This window comes from Canis lupus, chromosome 9, assembly GCF_011100685.1.
Source record: "Canis lupus familiaris isolate Mischka breed German Shepherd chromosome 9, alternate assembly UU_Cfam_GSD_1.0, whole genome shotgun sequence".
In the NCBI taxonomy this organism is placed as follows: Eukaryota; Metazoa; Chordata; class Mammalia; order Carnivora; family Canidae; genus Canis; species Canis lupus.
In genome coordinates, this window is record NC_049230.1 from 21,600,532 (window position 1) to 21,617,740 (window position 17,209).

The window sequence follows — 17,209 nt, forward strand, 5'->3', positions numbered from 1 at the left end:
CAACTCTAGTCTGTCATGTGATTTGCATAAAGAGGTGTTGCTCTGATTGGCTTCCATAATGATCCAGAGAGCAAAGACAAAACATAATGAGATCTAATTGAATAATGACCAAGCAGTCTATTGAAATGCTATTTATAACTTTCTAAACAACTCAAGTATCAGCCAATCAGAGACTTACTTTGCAAATGGTATCAAGGAACAATGCTGAATGTTAGGGAAATAGGCAGCTCTAGGAAATATATAAAAGGCCAGATGTAGAAGGCGCAGCCAAAACTCAAAAACTTCTCTTTAACAACCCAGCTCTTAACCTAAGTTCTGACCATGGCCTGCTGCTCCACTAGCTTCTGTGGATTTCCCACCTGCTCCACCAGTGGGAACTGTGGCTCCAGCTGCTGCCAGCCTAGCTGCTGTCAGACCAGCTGCTGCCAGCCAACCAGCTGCCAGACCAGCTGCTGCCAGCCGAGCTGCTGCCAGCCAACCAGCTGCCAGACCAGCTGCTGCCAGCCAACTTGCTGTCAGACCAGCTGCTGCCAGCCCAGCTGTGGGACTGGCTGTGGCATTGGTGGTGGCCAGGAGGGTGGCAGTGGAGCTATGAGCTGCCGAGTCAGGTGGTGCCGCCCTGACTGCCGCGTGGAGGACACCTGCCTGCCCCCCTGCTGCGTGGTGAGCTGCACACCCCCAACCTGCTGCCAGCTGCACCATGCCCAGGCCTCCTGCTGCCGCCCATCCTACTGTGGACAGTCCTGCTGCCGCCCAGCCTGCTGCTCCTACTGCTGCCAGCCCACCTGCTGCCAGCCCACCTGTTGTGGGCCCACCTGCTAAAAGCAAGGCTGCTGATTAATCAAGAATGAAATGGGAAGCTAAATCAGCTGCTCTGATCTCTGAAGAAGTGTTCAATTTTATTCCCATCATGATGTTTCTAAGCCAATCAGAAATAATGAATCTTAATCAGGCCCCTCTTGGATGTGCTGAATTAGCACAGGGAATACATGTATCAATCAGAGTATCTAGATATCCTGCCTTGTTAGAGAAGGCATCAGGGTAGGGTATTTCTTTATTTCAGTGACATCTCCCGTCTCCTCCCTATCTTTTGATCCCTGCATATTTTTAGATTTGCTTTCTCCTTGAATATACCATTAATTTCAAATAAAATGTTTAAATGTGTAAAGCAAACTGAGTTATTTTCTTTTTTCTACCTCTAAGCTTATCCATCTTTAGTTGGAATTCAAGTTAGTTTAGTTGGATTTGCATTTTGATAATAATCTTAAAGCATAAACAAAATCTAAACTGGAAAGATTAAATATTAATTACATTATGCATGAATCCATCAGTAAGTAAAATGTTCCATGCGTTAAATAATCTTTATAGTTATTCAAATACTTAAAATGCCTGGGTGGCTCAGTGGTTTAGCGCCTGCCTTCAGCCCAGGGAGTCTTGCATCGAGCTCCTGCATGGAGTCTGCTTCCCCCTCTGCCTATGTCTCTGCCTCTCTCTGTGTCTCTCATGAATAAATAAATAAAATCTTTAAAAAAATACTTAAAATGCTCTAACCTATTATGATTAGGTCTAGACAATAGACCTAAAGCCACTTTTGGCTAAAAATTTTAGGTTGCTCAAATCTATGGGATTTCCACCTAGATATACCTCTACCATTTTAATCTCCTTGCAGTTAGTTTATACACCAGATGGTTCTCCTTTATGCATGCCTAATATCTAAAGATTATATTACTTACTAAATAGATTTTAAAATATCTACCAGATACTATCTATTAGATGGCATTTTCCAAGAGCATTTAGGTTTAATTCCTATGTCTTAGCCTATTATATTCTTCCCACTGATCCCCAAATTACTCTTCAAATTTCAACTCCCAACACTCACCTCCATTTACTGTAAGTGTGTATAAAGTGTATCTGATCTAAATGAGGGTAGAACAAAAAGCCAGGGAGATTCTCTGTGAGTTCTACCAACACCAATGGTCAGACACATGCATTAGATATCTCAAACTATATATGTTGCACTTTGTAATCCAATTTGAAAGATGTTCTCTTAGGAAGTTAACACAAATCTAGAACAAAAAATACATTTTACCATTTAATTTTTAATTCCTCATTAAGTATTTTAATGCAACATCCAAAATAAAATAGGACAAAATATAGGACACTTTATGTAAAATATTTTCCAAGTTATTTACAAGATCCCAGCACTTACCTCTATCATTTAATTGGCAGCAATGATAGATCAAATGAATTTCAAAGAATATAATAAATGGCGATGCATTCTTCAAAACATCATAAATCCCAGATGGTTTTCCCTGAGACTTGGTTCAACTATTCAATGTAGAAAAATATTTCAGCACTTCCTAGTCTCTTTTGACAATGACAGGGACTCCTCCATGGACGGCGCTACAGCTTGAAAGTTCTATTAAATCATTTGTAAGTGGTCCATGTGTCCATGAATCATGCCTTTTACTCCACCTATTCAAAATCAGATTCAGTGAGCATTTACTGAAGTTCTACCTGAGGCTTAGCACTCTGCTAGATACCTTTATATAAACTATGTCACTTGGTTCACAAGAAAAGATTTCTCATCTAGAACATGAACAATATTTACATATTTCAAACTGATTGAAATCAAAGAAATTATAACAGTAATTTGATGTGATGTTGGAGTAAACTAGAAGCTTTTAGTTACGTATAACCAAAGGTACTCTTCTATTCAGAGGAAGTCCCAATGTCCTAAACTCAACAGAATTCAGTCTATACAGCCAGAAGGAAAAAAATAATAGTTGAAAATAAAAGCACAATTATCCTTAGCCTTAGAGATATGAATAGAGTGTCACGTGGAATAACCACCTCTACAAAATGAGGGTGTTGACATGGAGTAAAATGGACAGACTCTTTGAACATGGAAAACCACAAATGTATTCCAAAGGGCAAAGGACCAATATGAGGAGTTCAAATGAAACTATAAAACGAAGTAATTTCTAAACTGCTGCTCATAATGGGTCATAAGTATTTCAATGTAAGCCAATCAGAGGACCAATGAGGAACAAATTTAAACAAAAACAAGGAAGATATGTTAAGAATTTTATAAATAGAAGCTGGCTCAGATATATAAAAGGCCTGACATAGACCTTACCACCAAAACACCTCCAAGCAACCCAACTCTCAACCCAGCTCCTGACCATGGCCTGCTGCTCCACTAGCTTCTGTGGATTTCCCACCTGCTCCACCAGTGGGAACTGTGGCTCCAGCTGCTGCCAGCCTAGCTGCTGTCAGACCAGCTGCTGCCAGCCAACCAGCTGCCAGACCAGCTGCTGCCAGCCGAGCTGCTGCCAGCCAACCAGCTGCCAGACCAGCTGCTGCCAGCCAACTTGCTGTCAGACCAGCTGCTGCCAGCCCAGCTGTGGGACTGGCTGTGGCATTGGTGGTGGCCAGGAGGGTGGCAGTGGAGCTATGAGCTGCCGAGTCAGGTGGTGCCGCCCTGACTGCCGCGTGGAGGACACCTGCCTGCCCCCCTGCTGTGTGGTGAGCTGCACACCCCCAACCTGCTGCCAGCTGCACCATGCCCAGGCCTCCTGCTGCCGCCCATCCTACTGTGGACAGTCCTGCTGCCGCCCAGCCTGCTGCTCCTACTGCTGCCAGCCCACCTGCTGCCAGCCCACCTGTTGTGAGCCCACCTGCTAAAAGCCAGGTTGTCATTTCCAATTGCCCAGGACACAATATCTCTGGATAGCAGATCTCCTCAATCACCCTTGGGCCATCAGAAGTTCTTAGACTTCCATTTAGGTTTAAGTTATGGAGTTCTAAGTATATGAGTTTTATCTGATTTCATCCTGCACTGAATACCTTGGCTATCCACTGTGGTCACAGAAAAGCTGCAAACCTACCAGTTGGTTATCAAAATGCTTTGGATATACTATTTCTGATTTTTCTGTAGGGTTGAAAACTATTAATATTCTGTGGAATTAATCTTTGAGAACTATCCACAAGTCTAATTCTTTTCCCTGCTTTATAATCTTTTTTTTTTAGTTCTATTTACCTAACATTTTTTCTAACATCAAAGGCACCAGAGTAGAGTCAAGTGACTTTCCTCAGGTGTCATCAGAAAAAATGGAAGCTCTTCACCCAAAATTCACCTTCTAAGAAGTAGGCTAAACTTTTTCATAATTCAACATCTGATTCCAACCCTTTTTTTGCAGGGGGTGGGGATCATAATGATCTTGCCTGTTGGCTGTTTCAATTACACCTGTGATACAGTGTTTTCTGTCATTTCTTAATAAATATTATAACTGGGCAAATAAACCTTAGTCTGTGTTTCTACTTGTACATAGAATGGGTTAACTGTGATAATTTGTGAGTGCCTACTTGGAATAAATACATTTGTTTCTTTTTAAAAGAAACTGAAATCATATATAGTGCATTCATTTATTCATTCTATAAATATTTATTGACCATCACTTCTAAAGCAAGGACTATGGAGATCAGGAAGATGAAGAATTAATTCTTATCCTTGAGGACTTTGCTATGCATTAAGAAAAAGTATATGTGGGAAAATAGCCACAAAAATGTAACAAGATAAACTATATTCTCCTTAGTTGGTAGAAAAAAATCTCCCTGTCTTAGGGAGATGCTTTTGTGGCCACCAAGCTCTGATGATCCAACTTATAACAGGTACATCACATGTGACATACACATTGGCAAACCCAAAACCCCATGAGAAGGATGTAAATAAGTAGACATAAGACAGAAGGATTTTTTTTTTTACTTCAGAAAGGGAGTGAGGATAATAAAGAAGAGAGGAGAGACCCAGTCAGGAGGTCATGAATATTACCCTATGACTTATCCCCATTAAGTTACCAAACTCACACAATACTTAGAATAGGTCAGCTTCCCTATGAATATCAGTGGAAGAGCTGGATTTCATGTGTGGGTTGCTGCAAAAGGCGTTGGAAACAACCCAGGATGCAGACAGAGCAGGGGGGGATCTATAAGAAAGTAATGCCTCGGGAATGCTCAGAAATTGGAAAGGCTCTGGATGGCCATTGCTGTGGAAAGTAATATCTTGGTTATGTAGACCACAAAGAAGACAGAAGGGCCAGAAACAGGATTTCAAAAAGGAAAAAATCACTTTGGGACTAGCAGGAGCTATGTTGGGAGCAACATCTGGAAAGGCTTCACAAGGGAGGTAATCTTTTGGGGCCCTGATGATTGTTCTAAATGGAAGGAAAAGAGTTTAACCTCCCCACCTATAAGAGTGGCAAAAATCCAAAGCACAGACAACACACAATGGTGGTGAAATGCTGCTGGAGCAAAAAGAATTCTCTCTCAGTGCTGGTGGGAATGCACAATGGTACAACTTTGGAAGACACTTGGGCTGTTTCTTACCAAGCTAAACACAGGCTCATCATACAACCTAGCAATTGGGTGCCCATGTATTTATCCAAATAAGCTGAAAAGTTAAGTCCAGAAGATAGGGGGCAAGATGGCAACTCAACTCCCCTGGTCCCACCAACTCACCTAGATAACTTTCAAATCATCCTGAACACCTACGAATTTGAAGTGAGATTAAAGAGAGGACAGCTGGAACGCTACAGAGAGAAGGATTTTTGCTTCTAGCAAGGTAGGAAGGTGGAAAAAAATAAAATAAAAAAAGAATCAAGTGGGGAAGGGGCACCGCAAGGCACCAGGCTAAACCTGGCATCGAAAACCTTGGGGACAGGAAAGCCCAGCACGGGAGAAGCAGGAACTTTAAAAATCCACACCGGATTCTCCCTGGATGGAAAGTGCTCACCAGGGAAATCGGGCAGAATTGCAGGAGGGGCAATGAGGCCTCCAATTTCTCAGAGTCGCTAAAAGAGGAAGTGCGTGGGGGGAGAGCGCAGCACAAACTGTGAGCGCATCTCGGTAAAGGGCTGGAGCGCGCAGTCTTTGGGGCATCTAGGAGAAGCTGGTGGGTCAGGCGGGGGCTGTGGACAGAGGTGTCTGTGCCCTGCTGCCTTTGGGAGCCGCTACCCACCCCCTCCAGCGCGATTCTAGCACCACAGGGCTCCCGGATCCCAGGGCGCCAGGCAGACACAGCCCATGATCCTGTGCTCCCCCTGAGACAGGCAGAAGCGGGGACGGCACAAGACAGCGAAGACTCTCCTGCCACTGGGAGCCCCAAGATGTGCAGATCAATGCACCTGTGCTGTCCGGAAGCATCTATGCCAGTGCAAACTAGGAGACTGCATTAGTTACTGGTGGAGAGCTGACTCCAGAGCTGGACTTCTGGCCGCCGCCAGTGTTGTTGTTCCTTCTTGTGTCACCTTGTGCCTGGAAAGGTGGGGCTGCCAGGGAACAGAGGACTCACGGGGTAAGCAGCTCCCACTGAGCCCGCAGGGGATGGGGCATCTCCACGCAGGGGATGGGGCATCTCCACTCAGGCACACACACCTGAGAATCAGCACAGCAGCCCCTCCCCCAGAAGACCAGCTGGAAGGACAGGGGAAGAGCAAGTTCTGGACCAAACAGCACTGGAGAGCTCCAGGGGAAGTCGAGGGATTTATAGTATTAGAACTAGAGGGTAACCCCCATCCCCTTTTTCCAGTACAACTCATTTTTATATCAAACTAAAAATTTCCAATATTTTTTCTCTTTTCCCGCCTTAAATTATAATATTTTACCACCTCTTCATTTTTAAGTTTCTTCCTTTTTGACTTTCATATTTCTACAATTACATGTCTTAGATATATTTTCCACTTCTAGATTCCCTTCAACGTACTCAATTTAATTTTGGGAGATATATGAGATATGTTTTTTTGTTTTGTGTTTTTTGTTTTCTCTGCCTCATTTTGTTCTACTATGGCGGAAGTTAATACCTTCTAAAACATGACCAGCATGCAGCCAGAACCAAGTGGTATACCATGCTCATTCATTCTGTAAGATTATATTCTCTCTTCATTCCCATTCTGCCCCCTCTTTTATATCATTTATGTTTTGGTGGTCAGTGGTGGGGCTTTCTATAAGTATTGCTGGTTTATATGAATTTGGGACTAAGCATCTTCTAACATACAGAACTTAATACACTAAGAACCAAGAGGATCACCATCTAGGACTCCTCAGGTAGACTACATTCTCCCTCCACTACAATTTCGTCAACACCACCATCTTCCAGTCCTCCCCTTTGTTTTATCTTTTTTTACTTTTTTCTTTTTTTCCTCTTTACTTTTGTTTTTTTCTATTTTCTTGACTCTGGGATTCTTGGCCTTTTATTTTTTACTACTTTGTTTTAAAATTTGTTTTTCACATTGTTGGTCCTTTTGTTTTATTTTTTTCTGATCTTTGTTTTCATTTTCTTGTCTCTGACCTCGGCAGATTCATCTAGGGTGAAATTTACTTAGGTCGTGGTTGCTATTCTTGACTCAGCCTGCTCATACAGCCACTCTGCACTGAGCAAGATGACTAGAAGGAAGAACTTACCACAAAAGAAAGAATCAGAAACAGTACTCTCTGCCACAGAGTTACAGAATTTGGATTACAATTCGATGTCAGAAAGCCAACTCAGAAGCACAATTATAAAGCTACTGGTCACTCTGGAAAAAAGCATAAAGGATTCAAGAGACTTCATGACTGCAGAATTTAGATCTAATCAGGCCAAAGTTAAAAATCAATTAAATGAGATGCAATCCAAACTGGATGTCCTAACGATGAGCGTTAATGAGGTGGAAGAAAGAGTGAGTGACATAGAAGACAAGTTGATGGCAAGGAAGGAAGCTGAGGAAAAAAGAGAAAAATAATTAAAGATCATGAGGAAAAGTTAAGAGAAATAAATGATAGCCTCAGAAGGAAGAATCTGCACATAATAGGGGTTCCAGAAAAGGCTGAGAGGGACAGAAAGCATATTTGAACAAATCAGAGCTGAGAACTTCCTTAATTTGGGGAGGGAAACAGGCATTCAGATCCAGGAGATAGAGAGGTTCCCGCCCCCAAATCAATAAAGACCATTCAACACCTTGATATTTAATAGTGAAACTTGCAAATTTCAAAGATAAAGAGAAAATCCTTAAAGCAGCAAGAGATAAGAGATCCCTAACTTATATGGGAAGAAATATTAGATTATCACCAGACCTCTGCACAAAGACCTGCCAGGCCAGAAAGGGTTAGTAGGATGTATTCAGGGTACTAAATGAGAAGAACATGCAGCCAAGAATACTTTATCCAGTAAGGCTCTCATTCAGAATTGAAGGAGAGATAAAGAGCTCCCAAGATAGGCAGAAACTGAAAGAATATGTGACCACCAAACCAGCTCTGCAAAAAATATTAAGAGGGGCCAGGTAAAAGAAAAAGAGGAAGCGCAAAGAAATAATCCACAAAAACAGGGATTGAATAGGTATTACAATGACACTAAATTCATATATTTCAATAGTTACTCTGAATGTGAATGGGCTAAATAATCCCATAGAAAGACGCACGGTTTCCGACTGGATAAAAAAGCAAGACCCTTCCATTTGCTGTTTACAAGAGACTCATTTTAGATCTAATGACACTGCCAGCCTGAAAATGAAAGGCTGGAGAACCATTTATCATTCAAATGGTCCTCAAAATAAAACTGGGGTAGCAATCCTCATATCACATAAATTAAAGTTTATCCCAAAAACTGTAGTAAGAGATGAAGAGAGACACTATATCATACTTAAAGGATTTATCTAACAAGAGGACCTAACAGTCATGAATATTTATGCCCCTAATGTGGGAGCTGTCAAGTATATCAATTAATAACCAAAGTAAAGACATACTTATACATGGCACTTTCTGCAAATGACAGATTTTCTAAGCACAACATCACCAAAGAAACAAGGGCTTTAAATGATACACTGGACCAGATGGATTTCACAGATATATACAGAACTTTGCATCCAAACGCAACTGAATACACATTCTTCTCAAGTGCACATGGAACTTTCTCCAGAACAGACCACATACTGGGTCACAAATCAGGTCTCAATACATACCAAAAGATTGGGTTGTCCCCTGCATATTTTCAGACCACAATGCTTTGAAACTAGAACTCAATCACAAGACGAAATTTTTAAGAAACTCAAACACATGGAGGTTAAAGAGTATCCTGCTAAAAGATGAATGGGTCAACCAGGAAATTAGAAAATTAAAAAGATTTATGGAAACTAATGAAAATGAAGATAAAACCATTCAAAATCTTTAGGATACAGCAAAAACAATCCTAAGAGGGAAATAAATCACAATACAAGCATCCCTCAAAAAATTGGAGAAAACTCAAATACACAAGCTAACCTCACACCTAAAGGAATTGGAGAAAGAACAGAAATAAGAAATAAAAACTACACCAAGCAGAAGAAGAGAGATAATAAAGATCTGAGCAGAACTAAATAAAATAAAACCAGAAGAACTGTTATCTATCTATTAAAAATTAATAAGCTAGATAAACCATTAGCCAGCCTTATTAAAAAGAGAAAAGACTCAAATTAATAAAACCATGAATGAAAGAGAAGAGATCACAACCAATACCAAGAAAATACAAACGATTTCAAAAATGTATTATGAGGGCAGCCCCGGTGGCCCAGCGGTTTACACCACCTTCAGCCCAGGTTGTGATCCTGGAGACCCGGGATTGAGTCCCACGTCAGGCTCCCTGCATGGAGCCTGCTTCTCCCTCTGCCTGTGTCTCTACCTCTTTCTCTGTGTCTGTCATGAATAAACAAATAAATAAAAAATAAAAAAATATATTATGAGCAGCTATATGCCAATAAATAAGGCAATCTAGAAGAAATGGATGTATTTCTGGAAAACCACAAATTACCAAAACTGGAACAAGAAGAAATAGAAAACCCAAACAGGCCAATAACCAGGGAGGAAATTGAAGCAGTCATCAAAAACCACCCAAGACACCAAAGTCCAGGGCCAGATGGCTTCCCTGGGGAATTCTATCAAATGTTTAAGAAAGGACCAATTCCTATTATACTAAAGCTGTTCTGAAGGATATAAAAGGATGGAATACTTCCAAACTCGTTTTATAAGGCCAGCATCACCTTAATTCCAAAACCAAAGACCCCACCAAAAAGAAGAATTATAGGCCAATATCCCTGATGAACACAGATGCAAAAATTCTCAATAAGATACAGCCAATGGGGCTCAACAGTACATTAAGAATATTATTCACCATGACCAAGTGGGATGTATCCCCAGGATGCAAGGTTGGTTTACCATTTATTAAACAATCAACGTGATCACATCAACTAGAGAAAGAAACAAGAATCATATGATCTTCTCAATAGATGCAGAGAAAGCATTTGACAAAATACAGCATCCATTCCTGATCAAAACTCTTCAGAAGGTAAGGATAGAGGGAACATTCCTCAGCATCTTAAAAGCCATTTACAAAAAGCCCACAGCAAATATCATTCTCAATGGGGAAACACTGAGAGCCTTTCCCCTAAGATCAGGAATATGACAGGGATATCCACTCTCACCACTGCTATTCAATATAGTACTAGAAGTCCTAGCTCAGCAATCAGGCAACAAAAAGAAATAAAAGGCATTCAAATTGGCAAAGAAGAAGTCAAACTCTCCCTCTTTGCAGATGACATGATACTGTACATAGAAACCCCAAGAGACTCCACCCCAAGATTGCTAGAACTCATACAGCAATTCAGCAATGCGGCAGGATACAAAATCAATGCCCAGAAATCAGTGGCATTTCTATACACTAACAATGAGACTGAAGAAAGAGAAATTAAGGAGTCAATCCCACTTACAATTGTACCCAAAAGCATAAGATACCTAGGAATAAACCTAACCAAAGAGGTAAAGGATCTATACTCTAAAAACTACAGAACACTTCTGAAAGAAATTGAGGAAGACACAAAGAGATGGAAAAATATTCCATGCTCATGGATTGGAAGAATTAATATTATGAAAATGTCCATGCTACCCATGGCAATTCACACATTTAATGCAATCCCTGTTAAAATACCATGGACTTTCTTCAGAGAATTGTAACAAATCATTTCAAGATTTGTGTGGAATCAGAAAAGACCCCCCCAATATTTAGAGGAATATTGAAAAAGAAAACCAGAGCTGGGGGCATCACAATGCCAGATTTCAGGTTGTACTACAAAGCTGTGATCATCATGACAGCATGGTACTGGCACAAAAACAGATACACAGATCAATGGAACAGAATAGAGAATCCAGAAATGGGCCCTCAACTCTATGGTCAACTAATATTTGACAGATCAGGAAAGATTATCCACTGGAAAAAGGATAGTCTCTTCAATAAATGGTTTTGGGAAAATTGGACAGCCACATGCAGCAGAAGAAAACTAGACCACTCTCTTGCACCATACACAAAGATAAACTCAAAATGGATGAAAGATCTAAATGTGAGACAAGAATCCATCAAAATCCTAGAGGAGAACACAGGCAACACCCTTTTTGAACTTGGCCACACCAAGATGCAAGATACATCTATCAAGGCAAGGGAAACAAAAGCAAAAATGAACTATTGGGATTTATTAGGATAAAAAGCTTCTGTACAGCAAAAGAAAGAGTCGACAACACTGAAAAACAACTTACAGAATGGGAGAAGATATTTGCAAATGACATATCAGATAAAGGGCTAGTATCCAAGATCTATAAAGAACTTATTAAACCCAACACCAAAGAAACAAACAATCCAATCATGAAATGGGCAAAAGACATGAACAAAAATCTCACAGAGGAAGACATAGACATGGTCAACAAGCACATGAGAAAATGTTCCGCATCACTTGCCCTCAGGGAAATACCAATCAAAACCACAATGAGATACCACCTCACACCAGTGAGAATGGTGAAAATTAACAAGACAGGAAACAACAAATGTTGGAGGGGATGTGTCGAAAGAGGAACCCTCCTGCCCTGTTGGTGGGAATGTAAACTGGTACAGCCACTCTGGAAATCTGTGTGGAGGTTCCTCAAAGAGTTAAAAATAGAACTACCCTATGACCCAGCAATTGCACTACTGGGGATTTACTCCAAAGATACATATGCAGTGAAAAGCTGAGATACCTGCACCCCGATGTTTCTAGCAGCAATGTCCACAATAGCCAAACTGTGGAAGGAGCCTCGGTGTCCATCAAAAGATGAATGGATAAGGAAGACGTGGTGTATACATATATACAATTGAATATTACTCAGCCATTAGATTCACAGCAAATTTATTTTTTTAAGATTTTATTTATTTATTCATGAGAGACAGAGAGAGAGAGAGAGAGAGGCAGAGACAGAGGGAGAAGCGGGCTCCCCACTAGGAGCCTAATGTAGGACTCAATCCTGATCCTGGGATCAGGACCTGAGCCAAAAGCAGACGCTTAACTGCTGAGCCATCCAGGCGTCCCTACTCAGCCATTAGAAACAACAAATACCCACCGTTTGCTTCAACATGGATAGAACTGGAGGGTATTATGCTGAGTGAAGTAAGTCAATTGGAGAAGGACAAACATTATATGGTTTCACTCATATGGGGAATATAAAAAGTAGTGAAAGGGATTATAGGGGAAAGGAGAGAAAATGAGTGAGAAAAATCAGAGACGGTGACAGAACGTGAGAGTCTCCTAACTCTGGAAAACAAACAAGGGGTAGTGAAAGGGGAGGTGGAAGGGGATATGGGGTGACTTGGTGACGGGCACTGAGGGGGGCACTTTACGGGATGAACACTGGGTGTTTTACCATATGTTGGCAAATCGAACTCCAATGAAATACTATACATATAAAAATAAATAAATAAAATAAACTCTGAAAAAAAACTTACATCCACACAAAAACCTGCGCATGAATGTTTATAGCAGCTTTATTCATAATTACCAAGAATTGGCAGCAACAAAGATGTCCCTCAATAGGTGAATGGAAAAACAAATTGAATTACATTTATGGAATGGAATACTATTCTGTGATAAAAAGAAATGATTTATCAAGGTGTGAAAAGATTAAATGCATATTACTAAATGAAAGAAGCTAATGTGAAAAGGCTACATGCTATATGATTCCAACTGTATAACATGCTGAAAAAGGCAAAAACACAGAAACATTAAAATGTTGCCCAAACGTTCTGCCTACTATGCCGCAGAGATGCCTGTAGTCCAACACTAAAATAACAGGCTTATAAACTAAAAAAATAAAGTTATAGAAATAGACACAGGACTAGCCTGTAAAATCTAAACAGAAGCCAATTATGGGCTTTTAAGAGAGCTTTCTTTTATTGATTAAAGGACCACACACTGTTGGTGCTTCTATTTCCTCTTTGTCCAGACTATTCTTTTCACTTTAAACACAGATACGACTCCTGGAGCTACAGAATACCAAGATAATGGAAGGGACACTGGTCCTGACATAGCTGAGCCTCTGCACCATTGCTAGCAGCTGCCTACCTGTGGGAAGAAGAAGTCCTTTGATCAAGCCAATATCTATTGGCTTTTCCAAAATTAGAAACCTAGAGTGTTCCTAACCACTACACTATGCAGTAGACTGCAGTAAGCTCTCAAAATGGAAACTTCCTATATATGATACCTAAGAGCATTTGAGATGCATAAACAGTTCAGTGATAGGAAAAGCACATTAACTGCAAATTCTAAAGCAAGAATGGGGAGTACTTTTAATTGAGGTTCATTGATCATAATGTGAGTAGATGGATAATAAGAGGGATAGAAGAAAATCAGGGGGGCAGATTAAGGTAAGAAATGGAGAAAAGAATGAAAAGGAAAAGCACAAAACAGAGGAGAAAAGACAGAAGACAGATTGAAGATGACGAGGGGGACACCTGGGTGGCTCAGTGGTTGAGTGTCTACCTTTAGGCTCAGGTCGTGATCCGGGGGTCCTGGGATGGAGTCCCACATCAGATTCCCCTCGGGGAATTTACTTCTCCCTCTGTTTATGTATCTGCCTCTCTCTCTGCATCTCTCATGAATAAGTAAATAAAATCTTTAAAAAAAAAGAGAGAGAGAGACGACTAGGGACTAGAGGCAAAAAAGAAAAGGGGAAAATGACGGGGGAGAGGGGCATGAAGGAGAGAGATGAAAACCAACATGACCTTGTTTAGTGCCAGACACTGTGCCATACGCTAATTATACTTTGCGCGCTTTATCATTTAACACTTACATCAATCCTTGAGATAAATATTATTATCCTGGCTTGTAGATAAGGAAAATAAATCTAAATGAAACTAAATAGCTTGCTTAAGTCACATATTCTTTTAAGTAAACAAAAAACTAAAATCTGAACCCAAAACTAAAATCTGACTCCAAAACTCAGAGAATGAAATTAAGGAATTATATTTGAAGGAGGTATGGGGAGGTTCAGGAGATTTAAGAATGGCTGTTTAGAAGCTGTGGAATAAGTTCCTCTTTTCTCAGTTGTTATTATCTTTCAGCCTACCTGCATAGTCCAGGATAATCTCTGCATTTTAGAGTCACCTGAGTAGTAACTTTAACTACATCTGCAAAGTTCCTTTTGTCCTGTAACATAACATATTCATGGGCATGACACTAGGGCTCAGAGGTCACAGGGCCTCAAATTCTGCCTACCCCAGGGATTATCAGACACTGTGTTGACACTAATTCCTAAAGACCCAAAATATCACTCAGTCCACCGATGAAAGTGGTGGCTTATGGTGGATCATGGTGGCCAGTCTTACCACCCATTTTAATCACAGCAGACCCAGTAGATCTAGAGATCAATTCCTCAATTTGTGAGTCTATAACTGGGATGATCTGACTGACAATTAGCAAAATCCTCACGTTAAGCACTCTGGCTTGAGAAATGAAGCTCATGTGGTAGCAAGAACCAAGTAGAAGCCACTGGAAGTTCCCCTCATTACAAGGGTAGTAAATACAAAATGATACCATATCCCTGGAGGAATTGTGAAGATGAGTGCCATTTTTAGAGACTTGAAAAAAGCCTGAGGGTGATACCTAGCATCTCCCCACTGACTCTCTTGTTTGTCCTATGGAAAAAGCAGGCAAACCTTAGAGTATGAGAAAGTAATTATCTACTATTATGTTTTAAAATTTTATTTATTTATTCATGAGAGACACACACACACACAGAGAGAGAGAGAGAGAGAGGCAGAGACACAGGCAGAGGGAGAAGCAGGCTCCATGCAGGGAGCCCGATGTGGGACTCCATCCCGGGTCTCCAGGATCACGCCCTGGGCTGAAGGCGGCGCTAAACCACTGAGCCACCTGGGCTGCCCTCTACTATTATTTTAAACCAATTTAAGAAATGGCCCCAATTGGAGCTGATGTTCCAGATGGAGTGTCTTTCATAGAACAAATCAACATAGTCCCTGGCAACTGGAAGTATGCAGCTTTTGACATGAAAATACCTTTTCCTCTATTATCAGTTTGCAAGAACAATCAGAAATAGTTTGCTTTTAACTGGTATGACTAACAGTAAATTTACAAGTATTGTCTCAGGGCTGTGTCAACTCTCCTGCTTTCTGTCATAATATACTCAGCAGCAACCTTAATCATCTTGACATTCCACACATCGTATCAGTCCACTACACATTGATGACATCATGCTAATTGTTTCTGATGAGCAGGAAGTAGCGAGTACTTTAGATGTCTTTGTAAACATATGAGAACATCCAGGTTGGAGATAAACCCCACAAAAATTAAGGAGGTCACCACCTCAGTGAAATTTCTTGGAGTCAAATTGTCTAGAACATGTTGAGATCTCTCCAAGGTAAAAGAAAAATTGTTGTCCTTTGAACTATCTTCAGCTAGGAAAAGCACAACCCTTAGTGGACTTTTTTGGATTCTGAATTCAATATACGTTTGAATGTGCTAGTATAATCCACCTACTGACAACGTGAAAGAGACAGGACAACTATGCATTCAAGGTGTTTCAGAAATGAAGATTTAAATCACCCCCTATCAGGTAAAGAACCTCAACCAGCTGAAGTCCTTATTGAGCATAAAAAAAAAAAAAAAAAAAAAAAAAAAAAAAAAAAAAAACCCTACCATGAAATGAGTAGTGAAGGAAGAGTTATAAATATCAATTACAGTCTTGTGACCAATTAGAAGGATTATAGAAACCATGTGTATTTCTTCCTTTTTATTTTTCTTCTCCTTTCTCCTTCCCTTGTTTAGTGCCATTTGCTATACCCAGACTGACTAAACTTCAAATGAACCCAATTTCATTTAATATTCCATCAGTTCTGTAAAATCGATACTGTTATCTTGGTTTTGTAAGAAGAGTATCTTAAATTTAAAAGAGCTTAAACAAACTGAAATCAAGATTTCAAAGAGATATGTGTACTCCTATGTTCACTGCAACATTATTCACAATATCCAAGACCTGAAAGCAAAGCAAGTATTCAACAATGAACTATGGATGAAGAAAATGTGGTATTTATATACAATGGAATATTATCCAGCTTTAAAAAAGAAGGAAATAGTGCTACTTGAAACAACATGGATGTACCTGTAGGACATTATGATAACATCAATAAGCCAGACACAGAACAAATCCTATATGACACCACTTATATAAGGATCTAAAATAGTCAAATTCATAGAAGCAGAGAGTAGAATGGTGGTTACTGATGTGGAGAAAAAGGCAAAAAACAAAAAATTTAATTTCCTTATAACTTACATCCCATTGATAAGTACTTGAGACGGGCAGAGTGACCCTCCTCCTGGAACTCAACTGCCTTGATGTTAATACTGTTAATACTAGAAACAAAAGGCAACCTTTGCTTGACATTAGCCAGACCTCCAGGATCCTGTAAAATTCCCTTTGGAAACTTCCTTTATCCTAGATATATGTTAGCAATCATCCTCCAAGCATATGGCCACTGATAATACAACTGAAGGATATCATAATTAAGGTTTTACTAGACAGTAGTAAATGGCCTTTTCCTAACAACTGCTAGTCCCTTGAGGTCCTGGAAATCTTGCTTTCAAATTCCTTAAGTAATGGAATCCCTAACCCCCTCCAATTTGAAAGTATATAGTCAGCCACTCTTCACAACCCCAGTACAGCTCTTTCTGCCCATGGGTCCTGTCCCTGTGCTTTAATAAAGCCACTGTTTTTTGCACCAAAGATGTCTCAAGAATTCTTTCTTGACTGTTTGCTCCCAAACCCCAACATTTCACATCAGTTATAGTTCAGAGTGGGGAGGATTGAGGAGGTAATGGTCAAAGGGTATAAA

General features: G+C 40.3%; 2 protein-coding genes across 2 annotated transcripts; both read left to right on the forward strand.

Annotated features, from left to right (window-relative positions):
• Positions 1–287: 287 nt before the first annotated feature.
• LOC102151404 (keratin, high-sulfur matrix protein, B2A-like) lies at positions 288–1,168 on the forward strand. The gene has a single exon (XM_038547363.1). It carries the CDS (start codon positions 322–324, stop codon positions 820–822), a length of 501 nt encoding a protein of 166 aa, XP_038403291.1. The 5' UTR covers positions 288–321; the 3' UTR covers positions 823–1,168.
• A 1,987-nt stretch (positions 1,169–3,155) lies between these two features.
• Positions 3,156–4,305, forward strand: LOC102151268 (keratin-associated protein 1-3-like). The gene has a single exon (XM_038547364.1). It carries the CDS (start codon positions 3,187–3,189, stop codon positions 3,685–3,687), a length of 501 nt encoding a protein of 166 aa, XP_038403292.1. The 5' UTR covers positions 3,156–3,186; the 3' UTR covers positions 3,688–4,305.
• Positions 4,306–17,209: the final 12,904 nt, after the last annotated feature.